Genomic DNA, 17,090 nt, shown 5'->3' with positions numbered 1-17,090 from the left:
CGTATTTTGGTGGTCAGGTGCTGTCTGATTGATTTTTATATACATGCTTCTCTCAGCATTAAACCTCAAGGGATACGGCTTATTAGGAATACAGAGTTAAGGAGGGGAACACAGAGTTAATCTGTTAAGATTAGCTGCACATTCAGTATGCAAGACATAAATTAATTGCTGTCACCCAATTCAAGCGCTTTTATTCATTATTTCTAGCTCTCATTATGGGTGATTAAAATGCTGAGGAGCTTGGCCTGAACCTTGGTTCAGTCTTTGGCAAGTGTATGTTAATAATAGATGCATTTCTGGGGAGAGAGACGGAGAAAGAGAGGAGGAGAGGAGGCGAAGCAGAGAGGGGTAGATGGAAGGTTTTGTGAAACAAATACAGAGAGGAGGGTGGGAGGCAGAGAGGCAGGGGTGAGGACGAAGAAATAGAGAGGGAGCGAGAGGGGCAGGGAAGAAAGCGGGACAGCTCAGAGAGAGAGAAGAGAAGAGGGGGAAGAGAGAAGTGAGAAAGAGGGTGCAGGGAGCGGAGAGTAAGAAGGAATGTAGAGTGGAACAGAACGGGGAATGCAGGAGACAGAGAAAAGAGCACCCTTTGTAAGCCAGCCATGCAGCCTCTGGCTCTTCAGTATTCAGTGCACCTTCACAAAGGGGGCGAGGGGAGAAGGTGGGGGGGGGGCAGTGGTGGGGTGAGTGGGTGATAGACCTCGGCTGGAGGTCTGGCAACAAGCAGAGTGGAGTGAGCCCTGCGGCCAGATCAGAACCACACGCTCCCCTTCACAACACCACATGAGCCTGACCCGCTTTCGAAACCCTTATAATGTGTTTCCTGGTCCTTGTCTAGTCTTCCTCTTACACCCCCCCATCCCCCACCCCCCTCCGGCACCACCCCTCCTCTCTTGTGTACTGCCTTGCATCATGCTGACTCACTCCTCTCAACTGCAAGTGACTCGCCGTGCTCCTAAACAACCCTCCGAACCTCTAACACCCCACAACCACCCACCCACTGGCCTGCTTGAGAAGTGAACATGCCAATCTCTGTGATTCTGAGTCTGACCTGCCTTCTACAAACAGACTGGCCAATCCCTCCTCCATCTGGGCTGATTTGATATGCTGCTCGAATGCCATCAAGTCAGAAACAACCCCCCCCCCCCCCCCCCCCCCCACCCACCCCCCACCTTCTCAATAGTAGCTTCAATGTTCTGTCAATTAAATTCATTTTCTGCTGTCACTGCTAATGGGCTTTTCATTCCTTCGTGTGAGTTTCAGTTGGTTCTGACAGGATGAGTCTCTTTATGGAGCACTTTAAACAACATCGTCTGTGATGCCACAATTGCCTGCTTTTAATGACAATCATGATGTGGGGAAAATCACATCGGGGCATTGATGTGTCCAATTTGTGGTCAATTGTCTTATTTAAAGAGATCATTGGGCCTAATTCAGCCTATTAGAATCACAGTTAGAGAGGAGTAATAGGAACGTTTAGTTGAAGACGACTGAGGTCCTTCAACAAGTGTGTTAGCACCTTTCGCTCTCCATGCTGCAACTCGGTGTTTCATTATCTTCACACAGCAGGCAGCCTTAGTCTGACTCACACGTGAGACTGTTGTTTCCCCGGCAAGTATTATCCATGAGAGTACATGTAGAGAAAGCCTGGGGCCAAATAGCGAGTGCGACCAAAACACCGGTGTTATCCCTCTCAGGGGGGAGCACACAGAGGGGGAGGTGTTGCAGTGTAAAATATGCACAGGCAATTCCAAAGAGTATGCATTATTGAGAGGAGTAAATGGGTGCAGGATGAACATCATGGCTCATTAATAGTGAATGTGATTACTGTTTCTGGGAAAACAGCAGTCTTGGCTTGGGGGAAATAATTGAAATGGTCAAATCTAAACTAAAGACTTCCTTGTTTACTCAGCACCAACTGTTACTGTCTAGTCAAACTCACGATAAGCTTATGAAAGCTGATAACTTAGTCTGCCAAGTGTCCTGTTAGGGTGTTAATGGCTCATACTGAAAAACTACTTTTTCCCCCCCTCTTGACCAGTGTTCGACTTTGCCGGTTCAAGGAGTTTGGAAAACGGCATCATCCATATTTTATGATCTCAGCATTTGAGTCAACTTTGCTTCAATTACCAACAGGATTTTTGACAAAGCCGAGGGAGAAAATGAGTGAGCATTTTTATAATCCCATTAGAGAGTGGAGGAGTCTGCTGAGTGAAGGTCACACACCGGGGGTGCTGACTGGATGACTTCCACTGTTTGACACACAGACTTACTAAGTGACACAGCATCATCCCACAGCACAGACTCCAGATTTGGTTTGACGTGAACCCAGATTATTGTCTTGCCCCCCTGAGGGGTTCCCACGCTGAACGAACAGATGCTTCCTCCTCTTCCTCTCCTCTCCCGCTGCCTCCTCTCTTTCGGTTACATATGCTCCAGGGTGATGGACGACAAAGAGGCTGGCTGCAGTTTACACCAGACATACCAGGCACCATTAGGAACCATTTTCTGCCCATTTGCCTGATAGCTGCTATCGCTTATAGAAGTGATTTGCTCTCTGTCTCTCCGCCAAGCGTCCCCAATGATGGATCTCTCATTGATTTGCCAGTCTTGGAGATCACTAAGACAAGAATGCAGCAACAGCGTGTGATGTGCCAGTCAGCTCCAACTATCTATCAGCTGATGGTGAAGGGGGGACAGTTTAAGCCTCTTTAAGGATCCCATTCACAGTGACTTTCTAAAAGTGCTTATGCTAATCTTGTTATCGCTTCAGGCTTCTGGTAATGGAGGATAGGAAGCTGTTCGGAGGTCGTGGGCCACATTATTTTGCTCACCCATCACAGAGACACCAAGTGGTCCCAAACTATTCCATGTTACTGCATGCATGCCTGCACTGGCCACTGTTGAATAATTTTTTTTTTACATCCACACACAGAAATCTGCATGGCTGTAGGGCTTCCACAACCAGTTTACACTAGGATTATGAATTGACTGTGTTTCTGTGTACTAATCTTATTTATTGCTCAGAGTGATCTCATCTTAGTGTGCTTGTTAAGTTGAGATATCAAACCATGGTGTCAAAGTTAACATGAATTTTACACTAATTGGGCGTATAAAGCGTACACGCAAAAACACATGGGGATATAGGCAGTCAAAATAAGACTGCAGTGGCCCCACAGCTATTGTTTGATCGGTTGTCATCTGCTGCAGCTGATGGGACAGAGCTACTGCTGGCAAAATTGAAAATGTCAGGTAGCTCTTCATAAACAAGGCTTTAAAGGTCTTTTGATCTAACTGTGACCACGTGTGCAATGTAGAACCTGCAGGCTGATCACATCTCTGCGCAGCCGTACAATCAGTGATTTGAAATGTAGATGCAGTGGCTATGCTCTTTTGAAGAGCGTTCACCTTTAGTGACCGGGTGGAGCGGAGCGGCGACGTGATGAGGATCCTGAGATGAAGCATTAATCAAATAAAGGTCGATTTGTGATTGACGTCTGGTGGCTGATGGGAGAGAGAAAGATGAAGGGATGGGGAGACTGGTGTAATGAGAGCAACTGTACTGGCCTCAGCACCCCCTTCACACCATTTGGACCGTCCAAATTACAGCAAAAAGAAAAAGAAAAATACATAAACCACCAGACATCTGCCACAAAACTGATGTTAACTTTAATTCTTTTTGACACTGTGCAGACACAACCAAGTGGCAGATTATCTGGACGATCATGAGCGAAGTAAAACTCAACACTCTTAGACCAATATATCTAATATATAATATATAATATATAATATACTATTAACTAAAAGTTGCAATACAACAACTTAAAAAAGTCCTGCTTTCAAAATGACATTTATGTAAAAGTATTAGAAGCAAAATGTACTGAAAGTATCAGAGGTAGAAAAATGGCTCCTGTGACTGATAAATTGATCGTTAATACTGATGCATATGTAGACTTTCTCTGTTATAGCTGGCTGGTGCAGCTAGTTTTAACTACTTTAAACATAGTCTATAGTTATAGGCAGTTTAATCCAGTGGTTCCCAACCTAGGGGTTTGGGCTCCTCCAGTGTGTCTCAAAATGATTAATAACTTGGTTGAAAAGAAGCAAAAACAAAGCAAATTCTACTACATACATTTATTTTTATTTTTCAGACTTTCCTCTAATCTTTGCTTTTTTGTGAAATACTGGATAATTTTACTTCTTTTGGCCTCAAACAGTTATTCAAATCAAACCATCTTAGAACTTAAGAAGGACAATCACTCTTTGGTAGAACATACAAGTCATATACATCTGAAACACGTGACAAGGGCTCCCAACTAGACAGTTCTCTTTGTAAAGGGTCCCACGCCAAAACAAATGAGAACCACTGATTTAGTCTTTAACAATACATCGTATTTTAAGCTCTTTCTTAATGTAAAATCTTAATCTGAAAAGTGACTAATAGTTGTTGCTGGGAAGTAAATATAGTGGAGTAAAAAGTACAATATTTAGTATAAAATAGGATAAATTCAAAAAGGACGGAACTTGAGTAAATGTACTTAAATATAATTAGTTACTTTCCACCACTGAAACCAGGGTAATTATTTAGTCTATTAAGTTTCAGAAAATAGTGAAAAATGCCCATTTCAAATTTCTTGGTCCAACGTCATACCTTACAATTGCTTGTTTTGTTCAACCAATAGTCCAAAACACAAATATATATCCTTTAAAATTAAATAAAAGAGAGAAAAGCAGCAAAAAAGCACATTTGAGAACCTGGTACCAGCAAAACTTCTGGCCTTTTTGCTTAATAAATTACTGAGTTTATTACCAAAATAGATGGTGATTAGTGTAGCATATATTTTGCAATAATATGCAAACAATTTGTCTTTTTTCTCTCTCTGAATTATGAATTATTAAACTTGCATTGTATAACCTGATTTGGTTTTGCTGGACTTAATTACAGCCATGCCAATAGAGCAAATTTGAATTTGATTGACACATAGAGGATGCCAGAGGAGATGAGTGTACACAGAGACAGACTGAAACTGAGGCAGAAGAATGAGAGAAATGTAGTCTATATATTGTATACAGGTAGAGACAGATTCAAAGAAAGAGTGAGAGAGAGGAGACAAGAGGACCAGAGTTGAGAAAGAGGGTGAGATGCAGAAAGAGCAGATACTGAAAGATGAATTACGACCTGTATTGTTCTGTGGTTTGACACTTCTGCAAATAAAGCAGGAAATGAAAAAAAACCCACAGCCTTGACATTTAAACCAGTCCAAGACAGCCTTCAGATGTGTAAAGAGTGTCGTACACGGGTTGAAAATCTGCTGTACCGACGCTGACAGGGTGGAGCGTTGTGCTCTACGTCTGCAGCGGCAGTCCTGGTATTCAGAGGGTATCTCAGCCTCCCTCTCTCTCACACACTCTCTCCTCTGTTACCTTGGCAACATATTTTCTGCATGGAAATAGCATCTCTTACTGTGCCCACCGCAAAAAAAAGGCACTTCAAGAGATTTAAACGTGTCTAGAAACAGATTTAAGTTCAGAGATTTGACCCACAGACTGAATTGAGTATACTGTTCTGCATGCCTTACCATCAAATTGGCTGTGAGACGGAGCAATGAAGGGATTAAGCATAACAGTCATTGACAGGCTCTGACTATATGTGACCAAGGATGTAGAGGAGGGTGCACATAAAAGTCCATTTGTGCAGTTCTGTATTAGCAGACAAAAGCTTACTCACCTTTAATAAGCTGAAATATTGAAGATTTACGACAAAATACAGAAATTAATGTAAGACATAGCTTATACAGTTTTGTGGTTTACACATTTTTGATTTATTTACATCTCTTTGTGACTATGAAATTCAGCTCTTGACAAGCAGAGCACAGGCACAGAGGAAGATCTTTGCAGGAGTGTTATTAAGAAATGCGAAATAAATAATAAACCACAGAGAGCTGAGTGTTGATCTGTGCAGATTTCCTGATTTAGTCTACACTCACAGATGATTGGCGGGGGGGACGGGAGTGTAGTGCAGCAACTGGGGGTATCTTACTGCGGAGGGTGCCTGGTATGGTTTCAGTGTGATAAACCTTTGTTTGCTTGCAAGAGAGCGACAGGCTAATGAAAGAAAATCCAGGCGTTGAGACCGTAGGTGTGATCACAGCTGGCTGCAAATAACTCGGCCAGAGCAGAGAGAGTGAGAACGAGAGAGGGAACAACATCCAGGTAAACATGCAGCACAGGATTTTAAAAAGAAGAAAGGAAAAAAAAAAAAAAAAACTACAAGTGCCTTGACTCCTGGGAAAGAGAAGCCATAATGAAATAAGCATCTGAAAGAGAGCAGGTGTTGGAGGCTTGACAGACTTCAGCTGCATAACAAGTAGCGCATTTACTCTCCCCTGCCTTTGTCAATCAAAACAACCAATCCTGTGAATAAATGCTCCCTTAGAAAAAAAAAAAAAGACCCCAAGTGGGATCATGCTTGAATCAGCCTTTACATACTCTGACTCTCTCTTACACACACACACACACACATTTACACAAACACGGATCTTTCTCTTTCTCTCTCTCTCTCACACACACACAGAGGTTGGTGGGGGCTTTCACATCACTCAAGTCAAAGTTGGTCTCAGGTAGAGGGAAAGTGCACCTGGTGCTGAATTTCAAGCAGCAGGTCTGAGCTGTTTGGAGTCTAAAAAATCCAATAAGACATCAAGAATGCACTATAGCTAAATCAATGTATTTCTACACCAGAAACACAGAGCAACTTTTGTTTTTCTTCTCCTCTTGGATCGCCCTACGTGTCAGAGAGCGGAGAGGACAGAGGAGGAGTTTTCGAAAAAGAAACTCAAGAGGGAACTCTTCAAACAGCATATTTTACTACACACACAGACACACACAGAGGCTTGATTGCATAGTTGTAAGCACAGCTGGATGCTGAATCCGCCTGGGGATCAGCACCATGGAGAGCACTGTCAGCTGGTTAAATTCATTGCAGATTATTGCCAGGAGGGGGCAGTGAGAGCTGGTCTGGTCTGGAGTTTGCAGCAGGATGGACAGGATCAGGCCAGAGAGCGGGATCTTAGCAGGACGCTGAGGTAGACAGTTGTGCTAATCCTGCTGGCTGAGCAGAAAAAGGAAGAGACTTATGTGTAAAACTTGAAATTGCAAGCGTGAGAAACAAGAAGGACGGAAGGAAGGAAGGAGGGAAGGAAGGAAAGGAGGAAGGGAGGAAGGGAGGAAGGGAGGGAGGAAATCCCACTGAGCTGATGCAGCTTTCAGAAAGTCTGTTATCCTGAGTTAGTAAATGGCACTTGTGTTTCCACTTTATTTTATGATTTCTCTTGAAAATACACTGTAAGAAGTCTGTGGTGTGTTCACTAATGACGGAAATTGAGACTCAAAGCAAGAGTTTTGGAGAGATTAAGTCATTTTTTAAGCAAAAATGCCAAACATTTACTGATTCCTGCTTCTAAATTGTGAATATTTTTAGTTTAAATGAAAATCTTTGGGTTTTGGACTGTTGGTCTGACAGAACAAAGACCAGGCCAAAAAATGATTCATTTACAAAGTAAGATTTAGATTAATCGATACTGAAAATAATCAAAGCTGTAGCCCTAGATTTTTGTGATATTTTTTTTGCACATTTAATACAAATCTCACAGGCTTTCCATTATTTCTAGATTTGTTGATGCTCTTAAATGTCCCTTCATGTTCCATGTCTAAACTGGATGTTAATTATATAAAAGGTACAACCATTTATTCATTATTAGCTACTCTGACTTCTCTACTCACTTGCTGTAGTTTTCAGGCAAAACTCAAATGCAGCATGTGGTGTTCAGGTATCCTGTCAGAGTCCTGTCAGCTCCAGTCCATTGGTTATTGTGACAGTCAGTCTCACACCAGTTTGCAGACCCAACTGTGTGTTTATTCTCCTCCTAAATACAAATATGTTTACTTTTTTAAAGAACAAAATCACCAAAGAACCATAATTCCTGTTTTGTTTTTTCAAATTAGCTGATCTCCACACTCTTTCCATAAATGTAACTCTGATTGGGTATCACTAATCTAAAACATGGAGGCTACTGTGTAATCACAGTCATCATGGTAACGTCTTCAGTTTGCTTTTTTCGTCTGGTAGGCATACGCCATAACGCTGATATAATCCTTAAAGTCCCCCTCCACTCAAAAATGTTTTTCTTCTTGTTACATCAGTTGGATGTTTGAGCTTCACTATGCAGAATAATGTATATTTGACACTAGAAGACTCTTCTCATATTCATCTACTGAAGAAGGAAACTCTATGTTTTCTCTAACTTTTAGCTGTGCACCTACGAGCATGATTTGTGACATCACTACTAGTTTAAAGCCGATCCTGGTCCAGCATTCAACTTACACAAGTGTGATGTGGAAACTTAAAGCCTCCAGCGCACATACAGTCCATGAGAATTGACTTTTTTTTCAGAGAAGTAGGAGACATCTTGTGCCCAGCATGTAAACTTTTGAAATAAACAATATTTGCATATTCATAGATCTGGATTTTTAATGAGGGAGAAGGTGTAGATGTTATTTTAAGGATTTTAACAAGATCATTATACTGTTTTTTGTGGAAAAATCATATTAGACACATTATTATTCAAAGTAGTGTTTTATATACATCTTTAAACATATCTGGAGGGGTCTTCAAGGATCAGAACAGTCAACAATTAATGTCTAGTGTACATCAGGGGGGATGTCTAGAATGAACAGCAACACTTAGCAAGAGCTTTTGAGTATTTCGACAGGGTTGGAATGACCCATTTTATTGTGGGCAGTTGAGATACATGGGTGTAAATATCAACAAAGGAAGTTAATGGTTTGACGTCTGTACATTACATTCTAACAAAGAAAGTGATGGTCTCGCAGTCAATTCAATGTACGCTTTAAGATACTTTAACTGAGACAGGTTCTGAGTAAGTTCATATTATTCATTTTCTCTGTGTAAAGACAGTCCATAGAAAATATAAAGCAACTCATGACTAAAAGTTTAATTGGCTAACACTTTAAATCACACCTCTATCTATGTCTACGTAATTTCAATACAGCCATACAATACAAGTATACAAGGTTATTTTGTGGTTAGAGAAAAATACAACCAAAGAGGGTATGGAAATGCAAACATACAGCTGTTTTTGAACTTCTCATACATGTGAAACAGGTCATACAATGCCGAAGCCTTTTGTATCATAGGTACGATCTTATAATGCTGAAGGAAAAGAAGATCACAATTTTACTAAACATAGCCTGAGTCAAGTGTACAATATGCACACTTGAGGAAAATAAAAGCTATGCGACAAAATAAAAATACCAATAGATTGCTGCTTCTCTGCTCGCTCTGGTAAAAATAAGTCTCTGATGTTTGTCCATGGGTTCCATCTTCTGGCAGCAGAGTGCCACTGGAGAAACACAGGGACCGTGTTGGCCGGGGCTTTGGGGAACAGTCACTGTGTTCCTCATCCAATATGACAGCAGAAGAAAGGGGACGCAGGAAAAACTAGCTGAAATTCAGTGTTTTTTAAAGTCTTTTTCTCTGTCAGATTTTTTGTTATAGAAATCAAAAAGTCTCAAGCTTTCCATTCCCGTCTTCAAAAGAGGTTTCACGTGTGCCTCGCTCTTTTTTTTTTTTTTTCTCCCCCGTCTGTGTGGTGGATGGGTTCTCATTGGTTATTTTTGGCTTTGGCGTGTGTGAGAATGTGAGACTTTAGGTTGGTTGACTGGGCGAATTTCTTATTGCAGCCGTCAAAAGGGCAGACGTAGGGCCGGTCTCCAGTGTGGATCCGCACGTGTGTGCGCAGGTTGAAGTCGAGAGAAAACCTTTTCCCGCAGCCCTCAAAGGTACACTACAGGGAAAGACAAGAGTTAAAAAGTTTAGAGTTGATCATACAGTGTCGTGACATCTGAGCTTACTTGACAGTTTGTCCAATCATAGCTTAGCAACTGTAACTGTGCTGAATTTGGAGGGTGGTGTATATGTTTTTGCATTTCCAAAATTTAAAACACAAGACATAAAGTGCGAGGAATGGATTAAATGGTGTGTTTTTCTGCTCTACAATAAGCAGAAAGAGTCGAAATGTCAAGCAACAGTAGTATCCGAGTGTTACTTCTAGGACAAGCAGCTCATCATTAACCAACTACATTAGTTTGTGGGGTTACAGGTTACAATAAAACAACTACCACATCCACTGTGTAGTATTTCCCCACAGTGTGGAAGCTGCCTAAATGCTAATTATAATAATAATAATGTGAAAACAGACTTTGAAATTACAGACAACTATGTAAGCTAAGCAGTTGTACAGGCTTAATTTGAGATAATGACATAACAGTCTGATCTTACATTTCTCAATATCATACTTATAATACTAAGGCTAACTAGCTCTACATTTCAATACAAGAAAAAAAATGCTGTTACTTCATAGATTCATTATCTTCTACGTGGATCATCAGCTGGTGAGAATGCTTTACTGGATTCTCATCACTGGAAACATTAAAAAGCCAGTCGGAGGCGATGGCCGCAGGCTAGAAATGTGAAGTTTACTTTTGTCTATCTTTGTGGGAAATCTTTTGTTTAAAAGAATGAATAAGAATTTCCGAACCGAACGGTGAATCTGCCACCGCTATCAACAACATACTGTATGTGCGAGATCGGAAAGTTTGAAAGGCGTAGCAAAAGTAATTAAAGGTCACGAATGTTCGACTGAAAAGGTCAAAAAACACCTGACAAAATCTCACTCACAAACAGATTGAGTAAAATTCTGGAGCAGAGTCTTAAAGTTTGAGATCAGGAAGAGACTAGTGTGATGGATGACTTGATTTATCCACCAAAGTTTTACTGGCATTTGGAACTTAGTGGGTGTTCATTTTGAACCATATAAGTGTACTTATCATCCTGTTCTCCTTCGCTTCAATTTGCCTTCAAATAGAAATGAGCTTATGTGCTTAAAATGTAAAAATAGACTATCTGTGCTCGGAGGAGTGTGAAGTTAGTCCAGATGCCAACCTGGAAGGGTTTCTCCCCTGTGTGAACAAGTTGGTGACGTTTGAGTTTGGAGCTCTCCACGAAGGCCTTGCCGCACTCGGCGCAGACGTGCACGCGGGGTCCGTGGGTGTGGAGATGCTTCCTCATGGCTGAGTTATCCCTGAACATCTTTGTGCAGCCCTGGGGGACCAGAGAGAGAGAGAGTGCAGAACAGAGTTGACCAACAGCACAGCTAGGGTTGTAAACTCTAAAGTGGTGCACAAAAAGGGTTTTTGTTTTCTTGTACATAAATATAAACGTGAGGAGTCTGCAGCATTTTGTATCTTTGAAAACAAGTTTAAATCCTTTTTTCTCTCCTGAAGTGATAATTTATTGTTAACAGAGGCTTCACACTCCATTAGAGCAATGGTCATAGAGGGAATTACGCTCTTTGCATTAGCTGAATATGTTGAGTTCAGAAGCGGCTTGATTGTTCTTGTAAGTACATAAAAAAAACAATAAACTCAAGTGCTTTCCTCGTTTATCTTCTACATCTTTAGAATAATGTTCAGTTACACAGAATGCAATCAATGAACGATGTAAGATCAGGAACTATGAACTCCTATTATTGGAAAGTGATGGCAATCAGCAGACTCACTTTATGAGGGCAAGCTATCGTCCGGGGAGCATCGTCCTCTTTGACTTTCCTGGGTTTCATCCTGTTTAGGAAAAAAAAAAAAGGACACGGTTTGTTGTTTTTAATAAACAAAAACAGACATGACTCAAGGCCATCCCTTAAAACATAAGTGCTCATTTCATCTACAAGTCTAGTTTTAATGTTGTTGTTTTTTTTTTTTTGGTTAATCAATAACCAGTCTCAGTAAGAGGCTGCCTGTTACATCTCCACTTTCACCTCCAGACAGCACATGTGCACAGAAGAGTGAAAAAAATTCTGTTAAGTTATCATAGTCAATAATTAGATGATAGCTACTCCCTGTGAACATTCACTGGCCTTTACTATTTAGCTGACTTGCACTTTACAAGGCTACAGAACTGAAACAATAAGACAATTAATTTTGCAACAATTTTAATAATCTATTACTTGCGGTTAATTGTTGCAAAATATGCTGGTTGGTCTTGGTCTTCAGTGGTGGTAAATTGAATATCTTTGGGTTTTGGACTCCTGGTTGGACAAAACAATCAATTTGAATGTGTCAACTAGTGTTTCTTAAAACTGCATTTTTCACTTTTTTCTAAACAATAAACTGAGAAAATGACTGGCATAATTATCAATAATGAAAATAACTGCTACTTGCCACTTTAGCTCTGAGCAACAGACATCCCCAAAATCACAACTTGACTCTTTGAGTCAACAAAACACTTTTTGTGATCAATTATTTATTAATTTATAACTCAAAATCTATTCAAATAAAAACTTCCTTTTGGTCTACTGGCGGTAGCTAAAGTTTAAATGGTTAGTAGGTTAATTATTTAACTGATTGACAGAAATCTACTACTATTTTATTATTATTAATCAGTTTCAGTTTTTCAAGCAAACATTTCTAATATTTACTGTTTTTGTTTGTCAAACATAATTGTAAAAAAACAAACAAACACACAGTTGGCATATTTTACTACCTTTTGACAATTTAGTAGGAAAAAATAACTGATTGAGAAAATAATCAACAGACCGGTGATGAAAATAATAGTTGCAGCCCTACAGTCATAACAATATAAACAACCCTAATACAAATTATACACATAGCATGAATCAGTATTTGTAAAAACACATGAAATGACATGCCTGTCTGCCAACTGTAGTAAAGTAAGAACAGAAAAATAAATAAATAAAGACGCAAAATTCTCATAAATGCTCAAGTCGAGTACATAAAATAGACACTAGCAGAACGAAACAGGTGAATTTTCTCACCTGGCAAACTCGGCCAGTTGTTTGGGGTCTGAGAGGTCGATCCCCGGGATGCCACCTGGGGGCAGCTTCTTCCCTGTCATGTACTCAGAGTAATCTGGAGGAGAGTTCTCCCCGACGATCTGCTCTTCCACCACCGACTCATGGTCAATGTCTTTATTGTCATCTAAAAATAAATTACAGAGACTGAACGCATAACATATTGATATTTCCCTACAAGCCTGAGGGGAGGCCCCCCCCCTGAAAACATCTGCAGCTGCCTTGGCCCTCAGGTTATATGAGTCACCACATTATTGTTGCATAATTACATTAGTAGAAAATGACATAATGTATGTTCCAGGTGTATTATTTACACCCCAGTTTGCTCAAAATTTGATGAAAACAAAAAGAAACATGACTAACATGCAGAGTTAAACATATAGAAAAAGAAATAACCTAACAATAATCTAAAAACACATAATAAATCCAACCTGCTAACAATTACACCCCAGTTTGTTGCCTTTAAACTCAAAAATATATAGAAAATAGCACTTTGATGTGCAATAAACTTAACATCTGGTTTGCATGTATTCATTCTTAATTTCTGATTGTGAAACTTATAAACAAATATGTGCCTGTGTTAAATAAAGTCTAAATAATAACTACTGAACCAACCAGCAGAGTGCACTAAAAATAGCCTCAGATAGCTGCTGTGTGCTCCCTAAAAACACACTGATTAGGTCCAAGTGTTATCCAAAGGTTTTTAAATGTAGCCGTGCCATGAAATGCACAACCCGAGCAAATATAAACTCTATAAGTTATGATATAATGCTTACTTATAGTGATGATGGGTTAACCACCTTGACACATTTGCATTGCACACAGTAGCATCACTCTGCACGGAGGCCTGATGCAGACAGTAAACTGCCTGGTCAACTACCAGCAGCAGCTAACTGCTACATGGTTGTCTGGCTAAATGGTAAATAACTCCAAACATTTCACATGTATTTAGACGTTCACACACTTTACGTAACATATCAGCAGCATTTCAGGAGTAAGTGCGCCACAGTCTTGCGGCCTGCACATATCCCAAAACCCCAGCTGCTGTCTCTCTCTCTCTCCCCAAAAGAAGCACCGCCGCCATCTCCGCGTCTATATCGCCATTTTTTCTGTTTCGGGGGCCGCCGCCATACTTACTAGTCTCGGGGAAATATGGCGGCGCCCAGCAACACCTAAAACATGGCCTCCCTTCAAAACAAAAACATTTCGATATGCTAAGTCGGGCTTTTGCACCGAAAACATGCGTTATTTTGTCGCTTCTCACGGCGGTGCAAACGAACCACTCCAGGAACTAGTCTGGTGCAGCAGGACAACGCCCTAGCAGCGAGGGCCTCAAGTTAACGGCTAACATGTAACTGCTAACACCCGGAGCGGGCAGACACGGCCGGCCTCACGGTAACGTTACTCACCCGAAGCCCACATTGTGACAGAAAACTCCCCCTCCAGTGTCTTTATCTGCACCTGCTTCTGCTCCCATTTTCTTCCACCGGCCTCCGCGCCGCTTAAATAGCTCTTTTTGCCTGCTTTCTTCCCGCCGGCGCCGCCTCCCCGCTTCACCCGACCCACGGAGCTCTTCCCGGCCACAGTCACCAGAGTCTGCTCGATGTACTCGTCCTCCACTCCCGGAGCCGGTACCGGGATGAGGATCTGATCCTCGAACCCCGCGCCGCCGCCCGTGTGTAGGTCCGAGTCATCCCCGCCGACCACCTCCTCCCGGGTCTGCACCAGGATCACCTCCTGGTGATGGTGGTGGTGGTGGTGGATGGAGCCGGGGTCGTCCGTGACCAGCGGCTGTAGCGCGATCATGGGCTGCCCGTCGTCGTCGTCGTCGTCGTCGTCATCCCCGCCGACCACCGTGGTCTCGATCGTTTCCACCGGTATCGTTTCCACCTCTATCTCGTGGAGCTCCACGATCTCGGCCGGCATCTCCGAGCCGTCTGTCTCAATGTACAGCGTATCTCCGGATGCCATGTTGAAGTCCGCCAGCTTGCCTCTCTCATTCACGCCGTGTTGTGCTCCTGTTTTCGGACCTCACAAACACAGTCACACACGCCCCCTGCTCGGCTCCTGCTCGGCTCCTGCTCTCCCTCTGCTCCGATAACAACTCTCTCCACTCCGTCCCACGCCACTTCTCGTCGCCACTATGCTCTCCGCGACATCGCGAGAGTTCATTGAAGCGATAAGTGTGCTGCTGATGCTAGTGGAGGTTCCCCAAACTTTATCAAACTACTACACCAGAATTATATATATATAAAGGGAATTCAGATCCTTTTTTTTAGTATAAAAACAATAATAAATGTATAAGGGAAATAATCCATAGGGGCACAATTAGTAAACCTGCTACTGTATTGTTTGGGATAATCTGTATATTGGTATAGATTTGGGGGAAAAAACATGGTTATTATTTTGTTTCAAATAAGGTGCTAGAGGTGTCTGAAAATATTGCACAGGTGTTATCCAGTTCATTCAGTTATTGTAACATATAGGGTAAATGTTCCTCTTTGTTTCTTCTGTCACCACACAGATGAAGCGACAACTCATCTTTGTTTGGGACTGCACCTTTAGTCAGACTTTTTTGGTATGACCTTAATCTTTTTTTTTTAAATAGAAAATTAGATACTCAACTCAAACTCAAAATGGAATTTATTTTATTTGGGTTTTTTTATTTTTCTGATGAAGTGCCTATCAAGAAAATGTAAAAAATGTTATCTTATTTCTTTATTAGCATAATTCCATATACATGCCAACAAATTTGCAAAACAGAAACCCAACTTTACTATCTTCATGTCCTACTTAAAATCCTACCTGGACACACTAAAATACTGCACAAACTCTGAAGCTGTGAAAAATTTGATTTTGTTTATGTTTGCTTTTTATTTCTTTATTGATGTATTATGATCTGTGCATGACCTCAAGCGCACGTTGCCTCGTTACTGTTGTTGAAATGGTAAATCTGTTGTAAGTTCCATTGTGAAAATAAACAACTTTATAGACATGAAGTTTAGTTACAATTGCCTCCCAAAACACTCATCTGAACATGATCTGCTGATACACTTCATAGTGGTTTAATTACAATAACAGTCAGTGGACTGAACAGCAGATTTAAGTGTTCATTAGTCACAGGGCTGCAGCTATTTTTATCATTAATTTATAAATCCATGCATAGATTATGTTTTAAATTAATTACTGAATACTTTAGTCTATAAAATGTCAACAATAGGCTAGAAAATGTCCATCACAAGTGACTCCAGCCCACAATTATGTGTCAGAAATGTATAGGCTACTCTGACCAGGAGCCTCCAAACCTTAAACACAAGCAAACTTCTCCATATCCAGTATTTTTATTTCCCCAGAATAACTGGATTTTAGTTTTGTTTTTCAAGCCAGAAAAAATGGTTCATTTTTATGACCTGTGACCTCAAGTATTTAGATTAGATTCAACGTGATTGTCGTTACACAAGTACTTAACATGGAAATAAATATACTCTCTATATAATCAATATATATGTATGTATCTATATACTCTATATATAACAAATATACCCTCGCTGCATCACTTTAAATCTAGTTTATATACGGATTAGACACTGTACAACTCATGTGACATGTTTGTTGGTTTTAGGGTTGCATCCACACTACATCTGAAAAAAGGCAGAAACCTGCTGCTGCACTGCTGTCTTTTGGGTTCAAGCTTTCCAGCATGATGCACCAGCGGCCGCACCCCGAACAGTGATGTCACAGCAGGTGTTCTGCCTTTGACAGCTGAAGGTAAACACCTGCTGTGACATCACTTATGTGAGTGTGACCTGCATAGAAAACAGTGCGGCAGCAGTTTCCTGCCTTCTGTGAGTCAATGAGGATTTTGGTGTCAACTCTGCACAGTTCTGTGAATCACATTTTCTTTTTTTTCTTTCAAATCCCAAAGTAATTTCTGGACTTCATGTAGACTAAAGGAGTCTGTTTGAAGCCTGGGGTGTATTATTCTGCCTGGCAAACATTGTACATTCATAGAAAACTGTGGAAATTATGACAATGCCTTAAAATCAGATTCTGTTAGGAAAAAATGAGAGCTAATTTCCATCTTCCTGCCTTCATGTTCCCACCAGTTGCATCCAGTGGACAGCTAGTGTTGTATTTAGGAAG

The 17,090-nt window shown here is 41.0% G+C and overlaps 1 protein-coding gene across 3 annotated transcripts; it reads right to left on the bottom strand.

Annotated features, from left to right (window-relative positions):
* Positions 1 to 8,753: 8,753 nt before the first annotated feature.
* On the bottom strand, positions 8,754 to 15,088 carry yy1b (YY1 transcription factor b). 3 transcript variants are annotated; one of them, XM_067571540.1, is made up of 6 exons: positions 14,357 to 15,088; positions 12,912 to 13,074; positions 12,084 to 12,164; positions 11,640 to 11,700; positions 11,024 to 11,182; positions 8,754 to 9,866 (listed from the first exon to the last, which is right to left on the bottom strand). In XM_067571540.1, the coding sequence occupies exons 1-6, from the start codon at positions 14,916 to 14,918 to the stop codon at positions 9,684 to 9,686; spliced, it is 1,209 nt and encodes a 402-aa protein (XP_067427641.1). In that variant the 5' UTR covers positions 14,919 to 15,088; the 3' UTR covers positions 8,754 to 9,683. The 3 variants fall into 3 exon arrangements, with proteins under 3 accessions (XP_067427641.1, XP_067427642.1, XP_067427643.1); XM_067571541.1 differs by having other exon boundaries at positions 12,912 to 13,062; XM_067571542.1 differs by lacking the exon at positions 12,084 to 12,164.
* Between the last annotated feature and the right edge of the window lie 2,002 nt (positions 15,089 to 17,090).

The sequence above is a fragment of the Thunnus thynnus genome, chromosome 18 (assembly GCF_963924715.1).
Source record: "Thunnus thynnus chromosome 18, fThuThy2.1, whole genome shotgun sequence".
Lineage (NCBI taxonomy): Eukaryota > Metazoa > Chordata > Actinopteri > Scombriformes > Scombridae > Thunnus > Thunnus thynnus.
This window is presented reverse-complemented; position numbering and strand designations above follow the sequence as displayed.